The following is a 27,573-nucleotide window of genomic DNA, read 5'->3' as shown; positions in this document are numbered from 1 at the left end:
AATTGCATAATTTCAAGGGACATTCTACACCAGAATTTGTATTGTTTAAAAAGATAGATAATCTCTTTATTACCCATTCCCTAGTTTTGCATAAGCAACACAGTTATATAAATACACTTTTTACCTCTGTGATTACCTTGTATATAAGCCTCTGCAAACTGCCCCCTTATTTCAGTTCTTTTGACAGACATCCATTTTAGCCAATCAGAGCTGGCTCACTGGAACTCCACATGCGTGAGCACAGTGTTATCTATATGACACACGTGAACTAACACCCTCTTGTGGTGAAAAACTGTCAAAATGCCCTGAGAGAAGAGGCAGCCTTCAAGGGCTTAGAAATTAGCATATGAACCTCCTAGGTTTAGCTTTCAACTAAGAATACCAATTGGTGATAAAAGTAAATTGAAAAATTGTTTAAAATTACATTATCTATCTGAATCGTGAATGTTTATTTTGGACTAGACTTTCCCTTTATCATAAATGTATTTAATTATAATTTATGCAATAAAAAAATAAAAATTAGCTAATTTTTTCTTAATTTTGGCTAAAAGTTAAGCTGGGTGATCAGTAAAATCAGCCGGGTGGTGCACCTGCTAAAAAGGTCCTGGGGAGAACACTGTAGAAGTAAACTGGAAAGTTGTTTAAATCTGCATGCTGAATCATGATAACGTATGTTTGATTTTACTTATTTTCAAGACAGTACATTCTTACTTAACTATAATATTGATGGCTAACCTTAGCACCCTAGATGTTTTGGAGCTACATTTCCCAAGATGCTCGACTAGATTGCAGAGTGGGTAAGCATCATGGGAAATGAAGTTTCAAAACATCTGGGATGCCAAGGTTAGCCACCACTACCCTATAAGATCATCTCCACTGACTTCTTCACAACCTTGGCTTTCACTGGGGACCCTGGTTACTAGTGTCAGGTCTTGTCAGGGTCTCATGTGGAAGCTTCTGTTTTCATTTCTAATGTTATTTATTATTTTACCACACCTCCTCTGGCCTAACATTATAAAGTTGTTTAACATTGTATGCTCTATCTGAATCATGAAAGAAAAGTTCTTGAGTTTATGTCCCTTTATACTGCCAGAGTTAGGGTGCTTTATCAGTTTATACATCGATTAACAGATAAGTAGGCAGATTTGGTTTCTGTCTATAGACACCATCCCTTAAAAAAGTTCTATAATTACCTCTGCTCTGGAGTGGTATCTGGAAGGAGTTTCTCAGTCGTCTGTTTCCTATTACAGACATATTTAAGTGCAGGAACATTGTGTGCATCACACATTAGCTGAATTCACCATGGAGTATAAAGGAGCCTGCCTTATCCTATTCCTCTTCTGCTGTGCACAAGTCACTATTCAACAGGGTGGCAAAAAGAATAAGTCATCAAATAAAGGTACGTTTATAATATAACAATTAACTCCTTGAGGAGATTCAGTTGTACAGAAATATGAAAACTCCAGTGACTTAAATCAGTTACAGGAGCAGCTTTGAAATAAATACATAACAATTTAATCTAAATATAAGTGATAATATCTACTTATATGGGGGAACTCTAGCCAAATATCTAAATATGCAGTGATGTTATACAATAAAAGCTTCATTATCTAAACTAACTAGTGGATAATTGCTATTGATACTGATACTGAATTTGCAACAGAAACCAGGACTTTTTAAAAGATCTCCATCTTGTACCTATGTATTACATCTATAAGTGGGCATCTTCCTTGTGCGTTGAAAACCGGTATGGAAAATTGTATAAGTTTGGGATGTGGATGTGTTCACATTTAATTATCTTTGCCACTAAAGGTATTTGCTTGTTGTGGAAGATATTGTAAGCTATGTTTTCCTTATGAAAAATAAATAAAAATAGATATATATATTGATTTTTACTATTTGCAATGGGCCAACAGATTCTGGGTTGTGTACAATAAAAAAAAAAAAATGCAGCTCAGTAAACTGGATCAATTTAATTGAAGTTCCCAACTCTGTTTCTGTTCTTTGATAGACAGACAGATAGATAGATAGATTGAGATAGACAGACAGATGGACGATAGATAGATAGATAGATAGATAGATAGATAGATAGATAGATAGATAGATAGATAGATAGATAGATAGATAGATAGATAGATAGACAGACAGACAGATAGACAGATAGACTGACAGACAGACAGCCCAACAAAAAGGCAGATAGGCAGTGCAGATAGATAATAACCAAACTATGTCAACCTATGCTAAATATTTGGGTGTTCCATCTGACAAAGAACAAATGGTTAAAACAGTAGTCATATTCAGCCAATCACAGGCTGTCATAAAGTATAATATAATTAGCATTATTTATATTATGTATACACATGCATAATAGCTAGTCCAGGTTATTTGCAAGGACATATAAGGCAATTATTTTTATAAAATATGCATCATTAGATAAAACACGGCATTGTAAAAGTCTGCGTGCAAAATAACTGCTTTTAAAAGCATTTTTACTGTTACTTTTATTAGCAAATCTTGCGTTTTGTAGTTTGGAATCATATCCTTTTAAATGCCACTTATCTTGTTCCCTCAGCTGAAGCTAATTAGGTACAATATGGTAATATAATATGATGTACAGTGACCAATCATTATGTATGTAGCAGTGTTACATTATGCCTTTCATTTTCTTGTGGGAATTGAAAAATCTACAATTTTCAGTGTTGCATTACAGAAAAAATGGGAAAAAAAATAATTATGTATTTCTCTCTGTCTCTTTCTTTCTTTCTCTTTCTTTTTTTATTATTTATTTCTCTTTCTTTTTTTCTCTTTCTCTTTTTTTTCTTTTTCTACTTTCTTTCTTTCTCTCTTTCTTTCTTTCTTTCTTTCTCTCTGTCTCTCTCTCTCTTTCTTTCTCACTTTCTCACTCTCTTTCTCTTTTTCTTTCTTTCTCAATCTCTTTCTTTCTCTTTTTCTTTCTTTCTCACTCTCTTTCTCTCTCTCTCTCTCTCTCTTTCACTCTCTCTCTCTTTCTATCTCACTCTCTCTTTCACTCTCTCTCTTTCTCTCTCTCTCTCTATCTATCTATCTATCTATCTATCTCTCTCCCTCTCTTTCTTTCAACCACATGTATTTTTTGGAGGAGCCCATCTGAGCTTGAGTTTGAAACTGACTAGACTAGTCATGATAATTATGTTAATTATGTTAGAATTAAGGGCATTGATTTGTAGTTGTTATTAGTTAAAGCCAGTTGGAAAAACATATGTAGCAGGGTTAGTCCAGATAAGTCTGCAGGGTGTATTTCCATTTTCAGAGCTAAATTATATAAAAATGGGGCAAAATAAATAATAAAAATAAATTTCAAAATTGTTTTACTATAAACAAATCCGTTTTTTAACATTAAAATGTCAAGGTGCTTACTATCCCTTTAAGATATGGTTTGCAGAGCCTCTGTAATGGACATGCTTACTTGGAACCCCTTCCCTTGGCTTGTTCTTATCCTAATGTGATCCAGGCTATGTCAAATAAATTCCATTTGCATTCCTTGTCTCAGAACTCAGAACCCCTTGGAGAGATTTAGGCAGATTTCATATTAAAAGAATTCATGGAAAAATACAGGGACAAAGTATTGCCTGATGATGTGAAAGATGTGGCATTATTGCCAGCCAAGATCCAAACAAATGGTTCCACGTTAATAGCATTCAAATATAAATCTTCGAGTGTGTGTAGTGAAGCCATACTAGGATTTTTGGAGTGAAAACAACCAACTATGGAATTTTTATTATTAAGAAAATTTCCTCATAATATATTATTCCCCTAAAGATATGCACGTTAAGTAATTCCTTTTACCCATCAACTATTAAAAATACTAGGTTGTAAGTTATTAAAAGAGACATTCTAGCATAAAAATAAATAATAAATGTTTGAGCTTTTTTATTTTAAATTAAATATTTCTTTAGCTATGTGCTTAACTCCTCCAAACAGCACTTTGGTGCCTCTAAATAAGGATGTCAGATGAGCCAATCAGTAGCTAGTATACATAATATAATACAGTCACTGGCCGTATCCTTATGGGAAGTAGTTATCTTGTGAGAAAAACTACTAGTTCAACATTTCAGATTCTTGGATGATGATGAAATAATGAATCGGATGAATTGCGATATTTTATATATATATATATTATATATATATATATATATATATATATATATATATATATATATATATATATATATATATATATATATAATGTTATGTCTTGGCACTGGGGTAGTGCAAGCTAGGTCTCACAATATGAGAAATCGGAACTGGCACACTAAAATAAAATATAATAATAATAGTGTTTACTATGAACTTATTGCAATAACACACAGTAAGCAGTGATTACAGTACAGAAAAACAAAGCAGTGATTAAACTAAAAATGCATTACTTATCTTCGGGTTTTGAGTAAGGCATTAATATTGTACAATGGCAAACAGGCAGGTTATCATGATAACTACAAAACTACAAGAGTCATCATTCAGTGGCACAGGCAGATGCTGTATGAAACTTTTCTCCAAGGTGATACCTAGCAGACTCTCCTGCCCCCACCTTAGCAAATCTAAAAGTTAAAGGTACATTGTACACTAGATTTTTCTTTGCATAAATGTTATGTAGAAGATCCATTTATATAGCCCATCTGGGAGTGTTTTTGTAACAATGTATAGTTTAGTTAAATTTTTTAATAACTTTGTGCTGATTTTTAGACTCCTAAGTAGGGATGGGCGAATGTGTTTATATCCGAATTCGAATGTTAGAACGAATGTTATTGTAGAAATTCGATTTACATAATAGAATGTTGATAAGAATGAATATTCTTAAAAATTCGATTTTCGAATGTTATTTACAGTTTTCGAATGTCACATTCGAATTCGAATGTCACATTTCTAATTCGAATGTTAATTCGACTATCACATTCGAAGTCGAATATTACATTTATAAAACACAATTGTAGACTACAAACACTATTTCTAATGTCACATTCAAATCGAATATCACATTCAAATCGAATGTCACATTCAAATTCGAATATTACATTTATAAAACACAGTATTAGACTAGAAATATTATTTCGAATTCGAATGTCACATTCAAATCGAATATCACATTTGAATCGAATATCACATTTAAAACACAGTATTAGACTAGAAATACTATTTCAAATTCGAATGTGACGTGGGCGGAGCTTGGCCGAGCAGGGAAATGGCCGCAAAATAGAACAGCTCCGAAGCTTCATTTCTCCCTTTGGGGTAACATAAGATCTTCCTTGGCCAAAATTAATCTAACAGCAGCTTGCGACAGCTGAAGAAGCCTACGGACTCCACATACCTGCTGACAACCTTGAGTATACTGCCCACAAGTGACGCCGTTCCCCGGAGCGGTGCGGGCCCGGGCTGAGTCGGCTGAAGTTGGAGTGGCGATCGACCTCCTAGGGGACATTGACTCTCAGCTGTCTATTGGGCTCACCCTGCCTAGCGGTTACCCCTGCGCACAGTTACAAGTAAGCAGGGCCGCGATATATCCATACCGGAGACCCGGGACTTGCCCACGTGGGTTGCCGACCAGGTCCACATTGACAGCAGCAGGGGCGGGAGGTGAGAGGAGGTGGGGGCTGAGCAGTGGGGGCATTAAACTTTAAGCAAAAAATTCTACTAGAGGAGGCCCTAGTACCCTATAGTTGTCGGTGACAGACCCACATAAACTGCCCCAGCACAGAAACAGAACGGCAGAGACTGTGATGTGGAGACAAGATCTAAGGGACTTTTACCAACACATGCACTAAGTCACCCTGCTCCTGTAGTGGCCCGCACACATCCACCTGGGCTGATCCTGGCCAGTGTCAGTGGGATATAATTAAAAGTTGAACTTATTATATAAAGAAGATTTATCATAGCGATCTGTATCTCTTTTACAAATTGCCTCAGGTGTATCTCCTGTATTCATTGTTTGCCCCTTGTTATATCTAAAATCACACACTTTGTAATGCCCTGCAAAAAAGGCGCAAAGATGGATAAACCCCTTAAATCAACCACCTTGAATCAATACTTAAAGGTAGTTGACTCGCAGACAGAAACCATACCAAGTTCAAATAAGGGACATTCACTCACACAATCACAGGAGTCCCACATAGATGAGGAATCCCCACTAACCAAGAGTGACCTTAAATCTTTATCATCTAAAGAGGACATAAAAGAAGTTTTGAAAGAAGTCAGGGGCCTGATCGGGGAACTTCACAAGTTAAGCATAGAGTGGCTAAACTAGAAGGACCTCGACATTCGTAATAGGAGGAATAATCTCCGAATTAGAGCTATTCCCGAATCCATCAACCCAACGTCCCTGCTGAGCTGTCTGCAAGATTAATTTAAATCCATCAAAGGTACTCCAACAGCACCTGAAGTGATTCTTGAAAGGGTTCATTTGGCGTTGCGGCCCAAACCTTCAGCAAAGGCTCCCCCTAGGGATGTCATAGTGAGATTCCTGAACTTCCTGGACAAGGAGGAGGTGTTGAGGAATGCAAGAGCCAAATCACCTATAACTCACGCAGGGGTCCCCATACAAATTTTTTCGGACATTAGTCCCACTACTCTTCAAAAGAGGCGAGACCTCGCTTCATTACTGATACTCTTCGCTCAGCTGGGATTCAGTATCGCTGGGGCTTTCCAGTGAGCATCATCACCTCAAAAAACGGAGAGACTGTGATATACCGCACACCTGAGGATCTCTATAAAATTAATGAAAAATGGGGTTTAAAAATCAACCCCCCGGAATTGGACATTGACCATACAGGTTCCTCTCAACCAGCTTCTGGAGAGGGCACACAACCATGCCCGCACCCGCCGGAGTGAGGTATCGTATATTTAAATAAGAACTAAGAAGTGATGGCTCTGTTATACCGGGTCCGCGATTTCCCACAACCCTTTTTACATAGATTCTAACATCTGCACTACACCTCTATTAGACTGCTATTTTACCGTTAGCTTGTTTGTAATTATTAGGTTTTCATGTGTTTATGATCTTAGAACTCTAACAATGTGAAATAATCTACTTGCTGGGTACTCTCCACACTTAAATCCTCTAATATAGATGACCTTTATCCCATAGTTTAAACTAGCGGCCTGATAGAGTCCACTTTACCCCCTCTGGTGACACAAGGTGATAATACCTCTACCTCTTGGACCTTTTGTCCGTTCATGCCATAGGCTATTTACTATGATCACCATGATAGATCAATCTTTCCATATAATTTAAACCACACCACCTGGCAACAATGTTCCAACCCTTAGGCCTATTCAATACAGAGTGGGTGATATACCATCCCACAGTGAATTTTACCCTTCCCCCTGACCAATGTAAAAAATTTCCTCTATATTGTTGCCAAGGTATATAAATATGCCTATTAACATGTTATGAGCACTTAATATAACTATCAAAGTCTCATCACTGAGAAGTGATGGTTCAGCTACAATAGGTTTATGCTCTGCTGTGGCTCTCCTTCATGGACTTTTATGATAGCAATACAATTATATAGGACTGTTATATCACTGTTGTCTTATTTTTAATCATCTTGTCATTACCTGTTTAATATTATAGAACTCTAACAATGTGAATATAAATTACTGGGCCATAGGCTAGTTACAACGATCTTCATGATCGGTCGCACTACCCATATAATTTAAGCCACTACACCAGGTAACAAGTCCCAACCCCATATTATGTTCTTTGAGCCCATTCTTCCCATCAATTTATCTACAATTGGGTACGGGCAGTGGGCGGTACTACAATGAGTGTTACCATTATCCCTGGTTGATGTTGACTTTCATTTTACATTACCACCAAAGTATATAAATGTGTCTTTTAATATGTTATATGTATCAGACATTATTATCCGAGTCTCATATGCAATATCTATAGAGGCTTGATTCAGGCCTGCACTTCTGTTCATGTTATTGTTTATTGTTTATTATCATGTACTGTCGTACTGTTTGCAATTTAAATCTCTTTAACTTTTTGGCCGATTGGGAGATGGATCGCAATGGCTTTCCATCCCCCCTATGTACATATACTTTTACAACCCCATAGGGAGGAGGAGCTCTTTCCTCTTCTCATACTCTTCTTTTTGAATTCTCCCCATTCTCCTTATCTCTTTACTCACATAACTTCTTTAATCGCTACCCACCTGTTTCGCTATTTCCCCCTTCTCCCTCTCTTGCGCTCCTTGGAGCAACTCCCAGACAGCGTCCAACTCCCATCTACAACTAATCTCTTTCTCTGTGTTTCTCTTTCTCTTCCTTGCCTTCCTCTTCTTCACTACATCCTCTTCCCCCTCCCCCCCTTCTTTTTTTTCTTTATCACCCCTATATACCCCTCATTCCCCTTAAACATGTCTTCTAAACCAATCAAATTTGTAACCATAAACACCAAAGGGTTGAATAGCCCTGTAAAACGTAGCATCATTCTGAAAGACTTTAAAAGAATAGGGGGCGATATTATACTGATCCAGGAATCATATTTTAAGAGGGGCCGTGAACCGAGATGGAGCTATAGGGACTTTCCCTTGGTATATTTTGCATCCGGTCCTAGCAAGAAAAATGGAGTGGGGGTGCTTTTCAAGCACACCATTACCTTCCAATTGACACAAATAGATAGGGACCCAGAGGGCAGATTTATCATTCTCCAGGGCTTACTGTTTGGCAGACCCATCACAATAGCCAACGCTTACTTCCCAAATAAACTACAGGGAACCTTTATGAGAAAGCTATCCAATCACATAATAGACAATAAAAAGGGCTCACTCATTATAGGAGGGGATTTCAACACACCTTTAGACCCGACCCTGGATACTTCAGTGGGGACCTCCTGTATGTCAAAAAGAGACATTAAGATTATCAATTCTACATTGAGAGATATGGCCACACATGACGTGTGGTGCCTGGCACACCCGACCAGGAGGGACTACACGTTTTTCTCGCACCCTCACCACGTCTATTCTAGAATAGATTATTTTTTCGCTGACCCCACGCTCCTGTCTAATATTAAATCGGCTGCGATTTTGCCCATAACATGGTCTGACCATGCCCCGGTGTTATGTTTAGTGGAATGTAATTAAGAGGATTGGACCGAGCGCTACAAGGGGCCTTAAGCTTACTAAAAATAAGCCTCCTAGTGGGCTGTAAATAGTACTAATACGAAAAGGTGAGAGTAAGCGCTAAATAAGCTTAAAAGGCTAAAGGACTAATTGCTAAATCTTACAATTTAATACCTTCGATGAAGGCTTAACATAAACAAATATCACAATAAAAGCACAATAAAAAAGCACAATAAAATATGATTAGAAACATGGATCCATGTCTAACTTCTAAAAACATAAGTACATAGTAAAATCTCCTGGGAGATACGGTATACAGTGAGAGTGGTGACACTCCTAGAAGGGGATACACAAGTGTAAGATGTTGAATAAAAATACAGATAGTGATACTTGTAAGCAAAGTTATAATCCAAAAATTAATTCCAAACTGACAAAGTCAATCAAAAATAAAGTCAATCAAAAATAAAGTCAATCAAAAATAGTGGAAAAAATATTGAAAAAAGTAGGAAGTGAATGTTCGTGTTAAACCGTGGATGTGTCCTCCAACGTTGCTGATGGGCAGTGAGAGATCTATAATCAGATATAGATGTTAGAAGGGCTTGTAGAAAATTTGAATATATAAAAGATAATCCAACCTTTAGGCAAAAGTCATTAAAACCAAAAAACTAAAATAGAAAAAATAATCCACTTAAGTGAAATCAAGCAATCCAAAAATAAAAACGTTTGTGTAAGTAGCGTGCAAAAAGTAAGGGGATTGGGACAAATTCTGTGCCCAGTGAGTTCAAGGTGCCATCCGTATGTTAAAAGGTATATAACAATAAATAGCAACAAAAAACCTGTAGGAAAACAAAGAGAAACAAAATAGTGCAACACTGTATACAACAGATAATAATGGTAATTAAAATCAAGCTCACCAGTATGCCAACGCGTTTCGGCCTGGATTAGGCCTTTCTCAAGACTATACTGTGTAGTGATCTCTGGGAGCTTTAAATAGAGAGTGTGAAAAAACAATTGGTGCCATTTTGGCGCCAAAATCGGAAAGACTTCCCTTTCCTGTTTGCCCTATTGCATCTCTGGGATGCTTCCTGTGGTTTCTATCCTATTCCCATCCAACCTGTATTGGTTGTGAATTAGATATCCATTATAACCTCTATTCTATGTGTCGATCTAGAAATGGCCTTATTGTTCCTAAGAGTTATTTAGCAATTGTTCCTGTACTCTTCTACAGTGGCTCTTTACTTCCTTTATGTACAGTATTTAAATGGTTTACTGTCTGCAGACTAACTATCCTTTTTGTGTTGATATTATTATTAGGGAATGAATGCTTACTTTAAATCAACCTTATCCTTATATAGTCAGAAGCGCTCAAATCGGAGGACACCGGATGTTTACACAGCCGACTTCCGCCTTGACTACTTGGATGCGCTCAAATCGGAAGACACCGGATGCTTACACCGCCGACTTCCGCCCTGACTCCTTGAATGTGGATCGATTTGATCTGTTACGTTATGGAGTGTGACCGGAAGTGACGTCATGTCTTTCGCTTTGGCTTCTGGTTGTTGTAGTAGATTACCACATTTGTCGGTTTTGTTGTGAATGCCGGTTTTGGCTAGAACCTGATATGTCCGTATTTTAGCTTTAGCTTCATATGTATGTGTATTTTAAAAATAAATCGGAGTGAATTTGCCAAATATGTATTTTGTGAACTGATGAGGTATACATTCAGAATCTTCATGATATTATGAAACTTCTTAATCTGTCACTACTTTGTGGAACGGCTATAGTTTTTTTTAACTTTTCTTGATATTTGTAACGATCTCTATTTTGATCTGTCAATCTATATTAGAAAAATACAAATAAAACAAATAAAAACCCTGAGTTTGTGTATTTCTCACTACCTACTATTGTGGTCAAACAGAGGTGAGGTGGATCTGTTATATATATCCTAAAATGGAGTTTTTAAAGTTCACCGGAATTAGTATCTTTCCGTTAAGTAAACCCATAAATTTTGGATACACTGAAAGTTTGGACCTTACTGTTCTTTCAGATGAAGTTATAAACTCAAAGTACTCTAATGGTGCAATGGATAGATACGTAGGCATCTTCTTAAGGGTGGCTATTTTCTGAATATAAACTAGGGTCAGATAATAATCAAGAAGATCTATTCATATGAGTAACTTATGTTAGATATTCTGACATACATAGTGTAACTATACTTGGATCCTTAGTTTAATGTTGTGCTTTAAGATTTTCCATTATCATCTTCATTGGGCTATAATTTATGGATCAGATTGTGAACGAGGGATTTTCTAATGAGGGATTCTTGTTCCATTCAAAAGGTCTATCCTAAGTCAATGTCTAAGTGTTGTCGAATTAAATAGTACTGAATAATTTCTTAAAAAATTATTTTTGATGTATGGATCTGTTGTCAGACATAATGTGCTATTGTTTATATCATTCTTTGTGTCCATTATATTTATACTGGTATATTTCTATACTACAGTAAATCTTTAACTGATACTTGGTTCTTGTCTTTATTATAGAGTTTTATAAGCACCCTGATTAGATAGTGCAGGACAGGTATTCTATTCTTTCTTAGCTCATCCTTAGTCTATTTCAAAAGGTAGATGTTTAGCAGTTGTAGCTCCTACTTAAATTGCTGACCAAGATGTATTCATTTTAAGGTCCACCTGGTGTGTATTTTACCAGGATGCTTCCTTATTCTAGACCTGGGAGATCAAAGTTGTGGTAACCCCCTCAGTGGGCTTATATTATGGTCATGGTTCCAATTGTATCTTATGTGGGGACTGTTTGTGAGAATTATTTTATAGAAAGCAAGTGTGTTAGGTCTTCCTTATGATTTAGACCTTTTGGATAAAGACAGTCCATCAAAAAGATCCATCTTGACTCATTAAATAATAGTTTCTGTTCGTGGTTTCCTCCTCGCCAGTCTGCTTTTACCTTTTGGATTCCCAAAAAGCTGAAGTCTTTTAGATTTCCCTTATGGGTTGTCGCAAAGTGTTTATAAAGTGGGGTATCTGTTCTACCTTTCTCGATACATAGGATGTGTTCCCTAATCCTGTCCTTGAGGGCTCTTGATGTTTGCCCTACGTATTGCAACCCACAGGTGCAGGAGACTAGATAGATGATATTTTTATTGTTACATCTGATCAACTCTTTGATCCTATATTTCTCGTTCTTTTGGAAGGATGAAAAGGTGTCTGTCTTTCGACCATTCTTGCAAGCTTTACAGCTTGGACATGGATAGAATCCTTTGATGCTTTTCTTTTGACAGTTGGTGACGTAGTTGGTGTTCCCTTTTCTTGGAATACTAGGAGCTAGCATAGTTTTCAGATTCCTAGTTTTCCTGTAAATGAATTTTGGTTGTGAGATTAGCTTTTCCCCAATCACGTCGTCCTCTTTGAGTATAGCCCAATGTTTCTTGATAATCCTTTCCAGAATGTGTCTGTTCTCACAATATTCCGAAATCATGGGGACATCTATTACTGTGTCATTCCAGATCTTTTTTGGTTTATTTTTGTAGCACAGGAGGTTCTCTCTATTGATCTTGCCAACTTCTTCGATTTTTTCATCCAGGGATTCTTTACCATACCCCCTTTCTAAGAAGCGCTGTTTCAATAAGTCCACCTGTGTGGTCCATTTTTCGGTTGTTGAACAGTTCTTCCTCACCCTCAAAAATTGGCCCTTTGGTATGTTTGACTTCCAGGTGGGATGGTGGCAGCTTGTGTTGTGTATATAGTTATTGCAGTTAACCTCCTTGAAGAAGGTTGACGTCTCAAGCTTGCCATTCTTCACCTCAATCCTTAGATCCAGGAAGTCCAATTTCTCTTGGCTGTATTGGTATGTGAACTTCAGATTTTTCTCGTTGTTGTTCATTATATCAATGGTATACAGCAGATCTTCCAATGAGCCACTCCAAATTATAAAGATGTCATCTATATATCTTGAATACTGGACCAGGTCCGCGCCAGCTGGACATGAGTCACAGAAGATGTTTTCCCATGCGCCCATATAATGATTGGCGTAGCTTGGCGCGAACCTGGTCCCCATTGCTGTACCGGACATGATGTTTATAAAACTGATTGTTGTTGCAGAAATAATTATGATTCAAGATATAGTTAATACAGTCCAGTATGAAAATCCTCTGTTCGTCAGGTATTTCCTGATCTTTTTTTAGAAATGAGTTAACTGCCTCTATCCCTAGATTGTGTGGGATGCTGGTATATAGTGACGCAATGTCACATGTGGCCATTATGTAGTTGTCTTTCCAGGAAATTGTATTTAGTAGTGACAGAACTTGTGTGGAATCCCTGAGATACGATGGTAATGATACTACATATTTCTGTAATATCTTGTCCACATACTCAGATAAATTACTTGTCAAGGATCCTATCCCGGATATGATGGGCCTTCCCGGTGGGTCTGTCATGGACAGAATTTGTCCCAATCCCCTTACTTTTTGCACGCTACTTACACAAACGTTTTTATTTTTGGATTGCTTGATTTCACTTAAGTGGATTATTTTTTCTATTTTTGTTTTTTGGTTTTAATGACTTTTGCCTAAAGGTTGGATTGTCTTTTATATATTCAAATTTTCTACAAGCCCTTCTAACATCTATATCTGATTATAGATCTCTCACTACCCATCAGCAACGTTGGAGGACACATCCACAGTTTAACACGAACATTCACTTCCTACTTTTTTCAATATTTTTTCCACTATTTTTGATTGATTTTATTTTTGATTGACTTTATTTTTGATTGACTTTGTCAGTTTGGAATTAATTTTTAGATTTTAACTTTGCTTACAAGTATCACTATCTGTATTTTTATTCAATATCCCACACTTGTGTATCCCCTTCTAGGAGTGTCACCACTCCCACTGTATACCCTATCTCCCAGGAGATTTTACTATGTACTTATGTTTTTAGAAGTTAGACATGGATCCATGTTTCTAATCATATTTTATTGTGCTTTTATTGTGATATTTGTTTATGTTAAGCCTTCATTGAAGGTATTAAATTGTAAGATTTAGCAATTAGTCCTTTAGCCTTTTAAGCCTGTTTAGTGGAATGGTCAAAGACTCCCCCGGTCCCATTCCAATGGCGACTTGACGAACACCTTTTGGACGATCCCCTAATCAAAATAGAATCCATCACTGAATATTTTAGTTTTAATGACCCCAAAGACACTTCAACTTTGACTGTATGGGAAGCACAGAAATGTGTTATCAGGGGACTTTTAATTAAACATCAGGCCAGACTTAACAAACTACATAGGGAGAAGTACAATCACCTACTGACGACACTCTCCAAAGCTGAACACTTACACAAGCAAAAACCGACTGACTCCGCACTACTGGACTCTCTGACCTTGGCCCGTACCAACTTGAGAGATTTTCTACAGATAGACCACCAAAAACAGGCCCTTGCTCTAAAACAATACTACTATACATACGGGAACAAATCCGGCCGACTCCTTGCAAGAGCCTTGCGCCGCAAACGTCTAAAGTCTTACATTCATTCAATACAAGACAAATTAGGCAACTCTAAGTCGGACTGCTCAGCTATCGCAGAGATCTTCCAAACTTATTATGAATCACTATATAATCTACATCCCCCGACTAACCTTGTCAGGATGGACAGTACAGACACTGAACCTCCTGATTTACATAGCTACCTATCTAACCTTCACCTACCTCAATTGGATATCCATGACTCTACAGTGCTTGATAACCCCATCATAACAGAGGAACTGGTACAAGCTATTAAAAACACCCCATCTGGGAAGAGCCCCAGGCCAGATGGCTTCGGAATTAAGTACTACAAGATATTTACATCACTTTTGGCCCCCCCACCTCGTGCAACTCTTCAACAATATTGAAGAAGTTGGGGGATTTTCTAAACAGATGCTGAAAGCTTACATAACCATTTTGCCCAAACCGGGGAAGCCTCCCATAAAACCTGAGAATTTTAGGCCTATATCTTTGTTAAATGTAGATGTTAAGCTGTACTCCAAGATTCTGGCGGACAGGCTTAACAAAATCTTAACTAAATTAGTTGCCCCTGATCAAGTAGGCTTTGTCCCAGGTAGGGAGGCAAAAGATAACACCCTTAGAATCTTACAACTCATCTGTTATGCACGTACCAATAACATCCCTATGATCCTAACCTCCACAGATGCCGAAAAGGCTTTTGATAGGGTGAACTGGGGGTTCCTGGGCTCGGTCATGAGACAAATGAACATTAGCGAGGACTTCATTTCTAGAGTGTTCACCCTATACTCCAAGCCTACGGCCAGGGTACGAGTAAATGACATCCTGTCTGATCCGTTCGCTATTACGAATGGAACTAGACAGGGGTGCCCCCTGTCCCCTATCCTGTTTGCCTTGTCAATTGAGGCCCTGGCCCAAAAGATTAGACTTAACCCTCACATTTCTGGCATTAAAATTAATCACACTGAACACAAACTATCCTTATACGCTGACGATATAATTTTCTCCCTGTCGGACGCTCTCCAATCATTGACTGCACTACTAGACGAATTTAGGGATTACGGAGCTCTCTCCAACTTTCATCTCAATGTCTCCAAGTCAGAAGTCTTAAACACCAATTTGCCACTGGAAACCATGGCCCCCTTGAGGGCTTCTACCTCCCTGATGGTACAAACCCTCAGAATGAAATACCTTGGCATATACCTAACCGCAGATCCTCAAGACTTGTTCCAAGCCAACTACATACCCCTTAAAGCTAGCATCTCCAACGATATGTCCAGTTGGAGTAATAAACAGATTTTTTGGGTGGGTAGAACGCAGGTAGTTAAGATGGACATCCTTCCCAGGATTCTTTACTTATTCCAGACTCTTCCTATACCACTTCCCATACACTATATATCCAGTATCCAAAACATTATAGGACAATACATCTGGCAAAGGGCTAAACCCTGTATCCCGAGATCCACCATGCATCTCCCTAGACTAAGAGGAGGCCTGGGAGTTCCGAATGTTGAATCTTATAGGCAGGCCACAATTCTTCAACACTTGATCGACTGGTGCCATAACCCACTAGATAAGAAATGGGTTCAATTAGATAGAGCAATATTACACATAGATAACATGGGTACATTGGCTTGGACCCCTCCTAAGGACAGACCCCTGGGGATCTCCAACTACCCTCTCTGGACAGAGTTCTTTGCAGTGTGGGACAGAGTCTTGAGGACATCTCCTCAGGTATCTACGCAGTTTGCACCCATGACTCCTTACAGAATTAAACAGGGGAGGCCCCCTAGCCTTCACTCTCAGATACATAATCTCTCCCCGCATATCAAGCCTCTGACTGTGGGTGGCATGTTGGTGGGAACTAAACTTCTGTCAAAAGAGGAAATAGAGGAGAGGTGTGGGGTGCACTTTGCATCTTGGCTGGAATACACACGCCTGGCCCATTACATACAATCACACAAAAACAGAGGCGATTTTGCTAGACCTCTCACGGCATTTGAAAGCCTATGTACACAACAAACACAACCTAGACACACCATCTCCAAGATCTATTCCATTCTTTCTACTAATGCAGGCACGACATACCCATCATTTATACACAGATTGTCAGCGGACCTTGACAGATAGATTGACCTTAAAGAGTGGGATGGGGCTATTAAACACCTGAAAGAGGCCTCCATCTCCTCAGGCATTATAGAAATGAATTACAAATTAATGGCCAGATGGTACCTGACCCCCGCTAGAATTTGTCAGATTTACGGGAGGGGAAGTGGGAGATCCTGGAGAGGATGTGGTGAGGAAACAGATATGCTCCATATCTGGTGGTCCTTCGAGTGGCTGGGTTCTCTGTGGGCGCATGTGTTGACAGAAATAAATGTAAAACTAGGACTTCAGATTCCAGAGGATCCGGGAATCTTGGTCTTCCTGAGCTTGCCCAGAATAGGGAGTAAATCCAAGAGGTCCTTACGATATCTTATGCTGAACAGTGCCAAAGCCCTCATCCCGAGAAAATGGAAGTCTAGGGAGGTCCTCTCACTAATAGACTGGAGGGTTCAGGTTTCCTTACTTTTAGGACTCGAGATATACCATTACCTAAAAAGCGGGAACTTAGACATTCATGAAGCCATGATGGAGCTCTGGAACCCACCCGCTGATGGCCAGACCGGCCATTAGGGGGGGAAATTTGTTTGTGTGCTAGGCTTGTTCTCTCCTACCCTTGCCCATTACCTCTATTCACCGGTAGCTCTCCCCAGCCCCTAACCTCCCCCTTTTTTAAAAAAATTTTTTCCCTCCCTCCTCTTCTTCTTCCCCCCCTTCTTCACTTTTCTTCTCTAATTTTCCTCTTCACAGACTTTTTACCTACCTACTTTAGTCTTAATTTCCTTCTGTACTACATACTCTTACACAATCTTTTCTTTTGGATATTTGCTGAAAAGAATTCCGATGTTACTCCAGGTCCCCCGTTGGGACTTTTCTTATTGAATCAATCTTTATTATTAAAATGGAGCATCACTTTATTCACGTGGACCGACAAAATGGACTGTCTAATATCTTTTTGATGAGGAGCATTAACTCCCCACTTTGCTTCATTAATGTAGGCCTGGTTATAAATGTTTGTGGAAAGTGTATGTATATGTCACTACTTTTTGTAACATTGTGACCACTTGTTGTATTTACTTGTTATATGCTCAATAAAAATCTTTAAACATAAAATACGATTGCAAAACTCGTAATCTAGGTGTCTGTTAATTATCTTTGTTCTTCCCCGGCCTTTAACCATTTCTAGTGCCTTTTGGTTATGGTGCTATAGAGCCTTTTTCCTATGCTGCAACAAGAATCTGGAACTTATTTTACTTTGCTGGAATTGATTTGGTTTTTTCATATACCATTTCCATAGTATATACCACTTCCCAATCTTTTTATTTCTTTTTCACGAGAGCTCTCTTTTTTAAGTTCCATCAGTGCACTATGGTTAAAACAAGGGGTTAATGAGTATATTGATAGCTGCTTTTTGACTGTGACAATAAATGTAATTATGTGAAACACATATTTTCATATTCGCTGTGATTGATGTTATTATTATTCTTTTGTGTCAATTGTTCTTTTCCTTAGTGGTTATTTCCATTTATTTAAGTTAGGAATTAGTGAGTGCTAGATAGGATAGTCTTGTTTTATTCCTTTATTGTAATATATATATATATATATATATATATATATATATATATATATATATATATATATATATATATATATATATATACTTTATATGATATACTGTATATGTGTTGTGTGAGGAATTACTAATTGACTATTCCGTACAATGTATATAATAAGTAAGTATAATGGCTTCATTCTAGATCCTGGAATTGATCTTTTTTGCTTTACATGTTTTTTTGTAAAATGTCTTTTTATACTGAGTGTTGGTTTTGTGTTTCTATTTTCATACTTGCCAAATCTCCTGATATTCCCAGGATAGTTAAGCTTTTTGGCATCCCGATCCATGGTGTTATTGTCCTGGAGATCTGTTTTACATTGTAAAATTCTGCATTGAGCTTTGGTCTGTGGCTTCGGAAATCAGACATACGGTTTTTGTTGGTCCTAAGTAAATAATTTTTGAATCTAGGTTATTACACTAGAAAAGCAGAATAAAATATCTAATTTGATGGAGAGGGATCTGTGAATCTCCCACGCTTTACAGATTACATCAAATAATACAATAAGTAATATTTTGTGTGCAATTTGTTTTTGGGTGGGGTATAGTAGGTGGGACTATGGAAATAAGCAGTGGATGCTGTCAATACAATTATCACTACGCGTTCCGGATCGGTCATGTATCAGACGTGAGCGTGCAAGGATGCGGGGGGCGGGGTTCGGGAGCGCGCTCGCGTGAAAATGCCAATGGAGGGAGAGGGGAAGGGGAAAAGAAAAGGGAGAGGGAAATTTTTTTTGGAAAGGGATCTGGGAGGGGTAGGGTATTGAAGGGGGGAAGATACACTACAGAAAATTTACCTTTTTAAAAGGGCAAATTTGTTAGTAAACTGGGTATTGGCAGACAGCTGCCAGTACCTAAGATGGCAGCCAATTGGTCGAGGGGGGAGGCTTAGAGAGCTGTTTGGGGGGGGATCATATATTTTAAAAAAAAATGTTTAAAAAAAAAACACCTTTATTTTTATACTGGCAGACTTTTTGCCTCTACTTAAGATGGCGGTGACAATTGTGAGGTGGGGATGTGTCAGATGGGAGGCTGATCTCTACACTAAAGCTAAAATTAACCCTACAAGCTACCTAATTAACCCCTTAACTGCTGGGCATAATACAAGTGTGGCTCGCAGCGGCATTTAGCGGCCTTATTATTACCAAAAAGCAATGCCAAAGCCATATATGTCTGCTATGTCTGAACAAAGGGAATCCCAGAGAAGCATTTACAACCATTTGTGCCATAATTGCACAAGCTGTTTGTAAATAATTTCAGTGAGAAACCTAAAGTTAGTGAAAAAGTTAATAATTTTTTTTATTTGATCGCATTCGGCGGTAAAATGGTGGCATGAAATATACCAAAATGGGCCTAGATCAATACTTTGGGTTGTCTACTACACTAAAGCTAAATTTAACCCTACAAGCTCCCTACAAGCTCCGTAATTAACCCCTTCACTGCTGGGCATAATACAAGTGTGGTGTGCAGCGGCATTTAGCAGCCTTCTAATTACCCAAAAGTAATTCCAGAGCCATAAATGTCTGCTATTTCTGAACAATGGAGAAACCCGAGAAGCATTTACAACCATTTTTGCCATAATAGCACAAGCTGTTTGTAAATAATTTCAGTGAGAAACCTAAAGTTTATGAAAAAGTTAGTGAAAAAGTTAACGATTTTATTTTTATTTGATCGCATTTGGTGGCAAAATGGTGGCATGAAATATACCAAAATGGGCCTAGATCAATACTTTGGGTTGTCTACTAAAAAAAATATATACATCTCAAGGGATATTCAGGGATTCCTGACAGATATCAGTGTTACAATTTAACTATCGCTAATTTTGAAAAAAAAAAAACATGGTTTGGAAATAGCAAAGTGCTACTTGTACTTATTGCCCTATAACTTGCAAAGAAAGCAAAGAACATGTAAACATTGGGTATTTCTAAACTCAGGACAAAATTTAGAAAAAAATTAGCATGGGTGTTTTTTGGTGGTTGTAGATGTGTAACAGATTTTGGGAGTCAAAGTTAGAAAAAGTGTGTGTTTTTTCAATTTTTTCATCATATTTTATATTTTTTTATAATAAATTATAAGATATGATAAAAAATAATGTTATGTTTAGAAAGTACATTTAATGGCGAGAAAAACAGTATATAATATGTGTGGGTACAGTAAACGAGTAAGAGGAAAATTACAGCTAAACACAAACATAGCAGAAATGTAAAAATAACCCTGGTCCTTAAAGGAACACTGAACCCAAATTTTTTCTTTTGTGATTCAGATAGAGCATGCAATTTTAAGAAACTTTCTAATTTACTCCTATTATCAATGTTTCTTCATTCTCTTGCTATCTTTATATGAAAAAGAAGGTATCTAAGCTTTTTTCTTGGTTCAGAACGCTGGACAGCAGTTTTTGATTGGTGGATGAATTTATCCACCAATCAGCAAGGACAACCTAGGTTGTTCACCAAAAATGGGCCGGCATCTAAACTTACATTCTTGCATTTCAAATAAAGATATCAAGAGAATAAAGAACATTTGATAATAAGAGTAAATTAGAAAGTTGCTTAAAATTCCATGCTCTATCTGAATCACAAAAGAAAAAATTTGGGTTCAATGTCCTTTTAAGGGTAAGAAATTGAAAAATGGTCTGGTCCTTAAGGGGTTAATAAGACCATTCTCCACCACAGATATTTCACAAGCAATTAAACAGCTTATATCCAATAAAGCTCCAGGCCATGATGGGTTTACTAGTGTATTTTTCAAAACATTGAGAGCTCATATTGTCCCTTTACTCCAAGCACTGTTCCATGAAGTTAGTACTTGGCATTGTGGTAATTATTGACCTATATCGCATATTAAGGGACTAGACAACACATGAAAACTTCTTAATGTTTTTTTCAGAAATGGGTTTAAGAGGTGTCCCCATGGTAACCCTGTTGCTTGATGTTGAAAAAGCATTTGATATGGTGAGATGGGGATATCTTTGGAAAGTCCTACAGGCTTTTGGATTTCCGAACTCTTTTATTATGTCCATTCAAGCTTTATATTCTAAGCCTTTAGCCAAGGTTAAAGGAATTGATTTTTAGTCAGTTGAGATAAGCATAACTAACGGAGTTAGACAGTGCTGCCCACTCACACACTAAATATTTGCCTTAGACATGGAACCCCTTGCACAAGCAATTAGACTGTCCCCCAGGATAGAAGGCATTTCATTTTTATAGACTACTAAAAATATTGCTTTATTCAGGGACAGTGATATGATATTGGTCACTAACCCCATGTTCTCTGTTCTGGAAGTTTTCAATATACTTGAGGAGTTTGGTAGGATTAGCTTTTATAAAGTTAACATCCTTAAGAAAGAAGTGCTAGCTCTAAATCTTCCAGATGAGAGTCTACAAATCCTCAGACATATGTACCAATTTGATTGGAAGACACACTTTATTTAACACTTTGGGATCATTCTGGAAGCTGACCTTACAAAAGTTATACAGATTAATTATAATCCTCTACTGGTGGAAGTCAAAAAATATTACACAGGTGGACTTTAAAGAGATTTCATGGTTAGGCCATATAGCTACCTTAAAGATGTCTAGTCTCCAAATAATATTATACTTGTTCAGATGTATCCCAATGTCTGTACCTCAAATATAGTTAAAACAGCTACATTTGCTGTTCTTCTCCTATGTTTGGATTGGAAAGAAGTCAAGAGTAGCATATGAAGTTTTACAATGTCCTTTCTCTAAAGGAGGGGTGTCCTTCCTCAATATTTTCCTATACCATAATGCTGCCAGGTTAGCACAAATAGCAGCCTGGGAATAAAAAAAATTATCCCTGGATGGTATAAGGTTGAGTCAGCTTTGTTACCTATGTGGCCTATATTTGGAGGACATCCCTTGGATCCCTAATTTTAGATTACCTGAATTAAATATCACTAATGAAATAATAATAGGGAATTGTAAAGAATGGCATACACTTCATAATTTTTAAGGGAATAGTGCCTCCTCCCTCCCCAATACCTACCCTTAGGGGCTTACTTAAAGGATTAACTAATCCACACAAATCTGAGTGGACTTCATGGAATATTTGTCAGGTTGGTGGCTTTTTTTTTTTAAATGTATTTCCAACCCCCCAACAAATAGTAGCACAGGTAAATGAGGCTTCTGCATAACTATTTTGTGAGAGTGCTAGAATATTAAGCTTTCTTCAGTCATATTTTTTCATAGATGTTAGAAATGTATTTGCACTAACTGGGAAAAAAGGTGGAATGTAGGTGGAAGAATGGTTAAACCTTTAGTTGTTCATCACATGCTACTACTAGATTATTACTGTGAAGAATCTCCATGGCAGTTTAAAGCATGGGAGAGAGAACTATATAGACATTTTGAGGCCAAGGAGTTAGAGAAAGCCATTACATTAACCAAGAAATTGATACATTGTACTACATTCCTAGGAACACACTTTAAGATATTATTAAAATGGTACTTTAATCTAGTCAAAGTTGTTAGGATTAATTCAGGATGTTCATTGAAATTCTGGAGACCCTGTGATTAAAATGGGACTGATCTCCATATTTGGTAGTTATGTCCTAAAATTACTCCCTTATGGCAACACATTTTTCAGATGTGTAAAAATCTGGGGTTACAAACTAAAGAATCCCCAAGTTTTGCTATCTTACATATCCAGTTTTACAGAAATCACTCCTGATAATTATATATACTACTGTTAAGATTTGTATAGTACGTGGTTAGAAAAACCTTGAATCGCCAACCATACAAACACTCTTGATCCCTGAATGGTGAAGCACATATATATTTCAGGTTGGTTATACAAATGAATAGGCAACATTTGAATGTACAAATATGAATATCCGTTTTTTGATTGAGGTAAAAATGGATATTTCTTGTTTCTGTTGGATGTTACATGTTAAAATAATCCAATTAAGGATATTGCTAAACCAACTTGTTCTATATGATTAATCACAAGGTCTTGTCCTAAAACTCCTGTTGAAGTCGAGACATCTTACCTCTATATGTTGGACTTTTATACCTATACACGTGGATGGAAAGAACTTTATCCAGATTGGACACAATATAATATTTGTATGGACATTCCTTGTTCTCTTATAAATGATTGTATTATGTTTTAGTTGTACTATTATTTCAATCTTTAATAAAATATATTTCCCCAAAAAAATTAATATAAAATCTGGAGTAGACTGCCCCTTTAAGAAAAACACTGATAGTATGTGATATAATGTTGTGGCCAATTGTGTCGCTTCTTTATATACCTTAAGGTAATTTTTTAATTATATCTGTGTTAGAATTAGATATTAATGGATTTTGTAGCCGTTACTTGCCATTAGTTTTATGCAATCTCAGTGGTTGTAGATAATAATTGTTTAACAGTTTATTGCTGTAGTTCTAGTATGGAGCCTAGTATTAGGTATTTGATTCTTTTGAATCAATATTGGACAGTTATCTGTAATTTCTATATTTGAAATACATGAATTATGACAGTGAGATAATATACAATCATGGCCAAAAATACCCCTGCATTTCAGTCAGATAATGCACCACTTCGCCCAGAAAATTGTTGCAATTACAAATGTTTAGGCATTTTCATGTTTATTTCTATTGTTTGTATTGGTATGACACAAAAAAGTGGAGAAAAAAGCCAAATCTAACACATTCTACACAAAACTCCAAAAATGGACTGGATACAATTATTGGCACCCTCAATTTAATATTTGGTAGCACACTCCTTGGAAAAATAACTGAAATCAATTGTTTCCTGTAACCATCAATGAGTTTCTTACACCTCTCTACTGGAATTCTGGACCACTCTTCTTTCGCCAACTGCTCAAGGTCTCTCAGATTGGAAGGGTTCCTTTTCCCAACTGCTGTTTTGAGATCTTTCCACAGGTGCTCTATGAATTAAGATCTGGACTCATTGCTGGTCAGTTCAGTACTCTCCAGCACTTTGTCTTAAACCATTTCTGGGTGTTTTTTGATTTGTGCTTTGGTTCATTGTCCTGCTGTTAGACCCATGACCTCTGACGGAGACCCAACTTTCTGACACTTGGCCCTACATTACACCACAGAGTTCATTGATAGTCTTCATATTTCATAATGCCACAGTCAAGACATCCAGTGCCTGAAGCAGCAATGTAACCCCAAAACATCAGTTGACCTCCACTATATTTGACTGTAGGGACTGTATTCTTTTCTTTAAAAACCTCATTTCTTTTTCTGAAAACAGTAGAATGATGTAGTTAATCAAAAAATTGTAATTTTGTTTTGACTTTCCACAGCACATTCTCCCAAAAGGATTTTGGTTCCTTAGGTAAGTTTTGGCAAACTCCAATCTGGCTTTTTATGTTTCTCTGTTAGCAGTGGGGTCCTCCTGGGTCTCTTACCATAGCGTCCCTTTTCATTCAGATGGCGACGTATAGTGTGAGCTGACACATTTGTACCCTGGAAGAGTGAGATAGAATTTTTAGATCTTGCTCTTTTTGTTGATCAGGACCATCGAGTTGCTGTGAGAAACTATAGAAAGCCAACAGATAAGAACGGCTTTTTAAATGCCAAGAGTGGACACCTCCCTAGATGGAAAAATAATATCCCACTAGGTCAATACCAGAGAATTTGTAGGAATTGTACTCATACATCAGACTACATTAAAGAATCCTGTATTCTAGATAGGAGATTCAAAGAAAAGGGTACAACGATAACCTATTACAAGATAAAAGAAAAAGTCTCTAAAATGAAGAGAGAGGATATGCTCAATCCAGTTCGTAGAAATACCACTGAAACTAGAAATAAGGATGAAGTCAGATTTATAACCACATTCGGTCAGGGAAGTCAATATATTGACAGGATAACGAGAAAGCACTAGAACATCTTAACCAGTGATCCTATTCTAGGTAAAATTCTCCCAGAAAAACCTCTCATTACATATAGGAAGAATAAAGACTTTAAAAACATACTTGCACCATCGAAACTGAAACCCATCACAAAATCCAGGTCCAAAAAACACGCCCACTGGCTCAGTCGAGCCAATGGGACATGGCCCTGTGGACACAATAACTGCACTATGTGTAGTTCAATTTTAAAAGGGGATACCTTTTGAAATATAAATGGCACTAAAGATTACAAAATTAAACAAAAATACTCATGTAAATCTACCTTTGTAGTGTATCTTTTGATCTGTCCATGTAATTGTTTCTACATTGGGAGAACCAAAAGAATGATGAAAGTCAGATTCAGTGAACACTGCAATAACATCAAAAATAAAATTGAAACACACAGTGTACCTGATCATTTCAATATGTTTCACAATTCCAGTCCTAATGGTTTAAAAATCATAATTATAGATTGGATCCCCCCAAATAGTTCAATCAACAGACTAAGAACCTTACACCAACGCAAAACTTAATGGATACATGAATTGAACACTCTTAATGTGTCTTATCTGAAAGGACTGAATATAGATCTTGATTTACAAGCATTTATGTAATAATCTATTTTCTCATAGTCGGACACCAAGATACAACTTTACTATAACATCTATACATTAATTACATAAGATAGTACTCAGGAAATTTATTAGAAACATAGGTATACGCCTTAGTTTTTAAATTCCTATTTTAAATTCCTATTCAAACATACAAACTACATATATAAAATTCAGGAGCAGCAATGATATGATCATGTAGACTAAATTATTTATTCAAATTTTCCATTCGGTAGATGTCCACCGTAATAATTGGACATATACATGCACATTCTTTACAGGCACTCATGTACTGTTTATGGTTTAGTCTGTAGCAATGCCCAAGCTATTTCATTATATAATAGGCTAGTCTATTTAGTGCAACCCACATATACATTTTATTATTATATATTTACATTCACCTAGTATCCCCCTTGATAAGTTATGTAGCTTTTGGATTGTGCTAGTTCTGATAGCTAGTTACATACATATTTGTCTATCTTTAATGATAGGGACGTTACATATATTTTTTGAGCACTTTATAAACATTTTTTGAGCATATATATCTTTTTTCCCATTATTACTACACATGATTTCTCACATCCCTTCCGTTTTAGCCTGTCCCCTGCTATCCACTCGGTAGTTCAGGCAAGAATGTATCTATTTTGTCTGTAATTCGTCACTGTGCACTTGTTTAGTGTATAGCGATAGACATGATTTTATAATGTTTAATTCCATGAGTATAAATTAATAAAATAGCCTTCTACTGTAATGTATACTTTTTATGTATTTTTATCCATATATTTCAATTTATGTCTTTTATCCAGTGTAGGATTGTGACTATTCTGCAGCGTGGCACGCAACTTTTTGTAAATATATTTTGTCTTTTTATTTTACACATACCATATTTCTTGCATTTACTCTCTCCCACAGATGGACATTATTTAGCTATTATGTTTACTTTGTTGGAACTTTTTATATCGGAGTTTCTTTCACTCACCATCCAATCCGGATCAGTTTTACGTCCAGCCAATGAGATGCGGCCTTGCATCAGGTAATTTCAACACGCTGGAATTTAAAAACAGGCCCACGGAACAGATCAGTAAGCCTCTTGAAAAAGTATGTTCGTAACCAGATGAAACGCATTGGGGAAAACAGACCACCCAGGACCTCCTCTGGTAATTTTGTTACATATTGACCCCAGCTACATGCACAAATCTTGGTTATTTGCTTTCTCTGAGATCAGCTTGATGTTTCACACTACTGACCAGCACAGAAACAGACCAAGATTCTATTTGATTCATGGGATGTTGAGGACTCTGTGGTGATATTACTTCAGTGACTGTTTGTTTTTAACATTTTGTACGTTTTTATTTTTATTGCGCACATTTGGCTCTTAATTAAATACTTTTGTGCTCTTTTATTCTTCTCTCACATTTGTACCCTGTGCCTGAAGGTCAGCTTGAATTTGTCTGGAAGTTGATCGAGGTTCGTTATCCACCATTTGAATAATCCTTTGTTGCAATATTTGATCTATTTTTCTCTTTCATCCATGTCCAGGGAGATTAGCTACAGTGCCATGGGCTGTAAGCTTCTTGACAATGCTGTGCACTGTGGACACAGGAACATTAAGATCTCTGGAAATGGACTTGTAACCTTGAGATTGTCCATGCTTTGCCACAATTTTTGTTGTCAAATCCTCAGACAATTCGTTGCTGCTCTTTCTCTGCTCCATGCAATTATTTCTTACAATTTTGAGAAGGTGC

The 27,573-nt window shown here is 37.1% G+C and overlaps 1 protein-coding gene across 1 annotated transcript in view; it reads left to right on the top strand.

The window, feature by feature from the left end:
• Positions 1-1,241: 1,241 nt before the first annotated feature.
• CLEC3B (C-type lectin domain family 3 member B) overlaps positions 1,242-27,573 on the top strand; it is a 70,892-nt gene continuing 44,560 nt past the window's right edge. The window contains exon 1 of the mRNA XM_053714463.1: positions 1,242-1,399. Coding sequence (XP_053570438.1) covers positions 1,303-1,399 — 97 coding nt within the window. The 5' untranslated portion in view covers positions 1,242-1,302. The remainder of the gene's footprint in view (positions 1,400-27,573) is intronic.

The sequence above is a fragment of the Bombina bombina genome, chromosome 5 (genome assembly GCF_027579735.1).
Source record: "Bombina bombina isolate aBomBom1 chromosome 5, aBomBom1.pri, whole genome shotgun sequence".
Classification (NCBI taxonomy): Eukaryota; Metazoa; Chordata; class Amphibia; order Anura; family Bombinatoridae; genus Bombina; species Bombina bombina.
The sequence above is the reverse complement of the archived record's forward strand: the minus strand, read 5'-3'. Positions and strand labels throughout refer to the sequence as shown.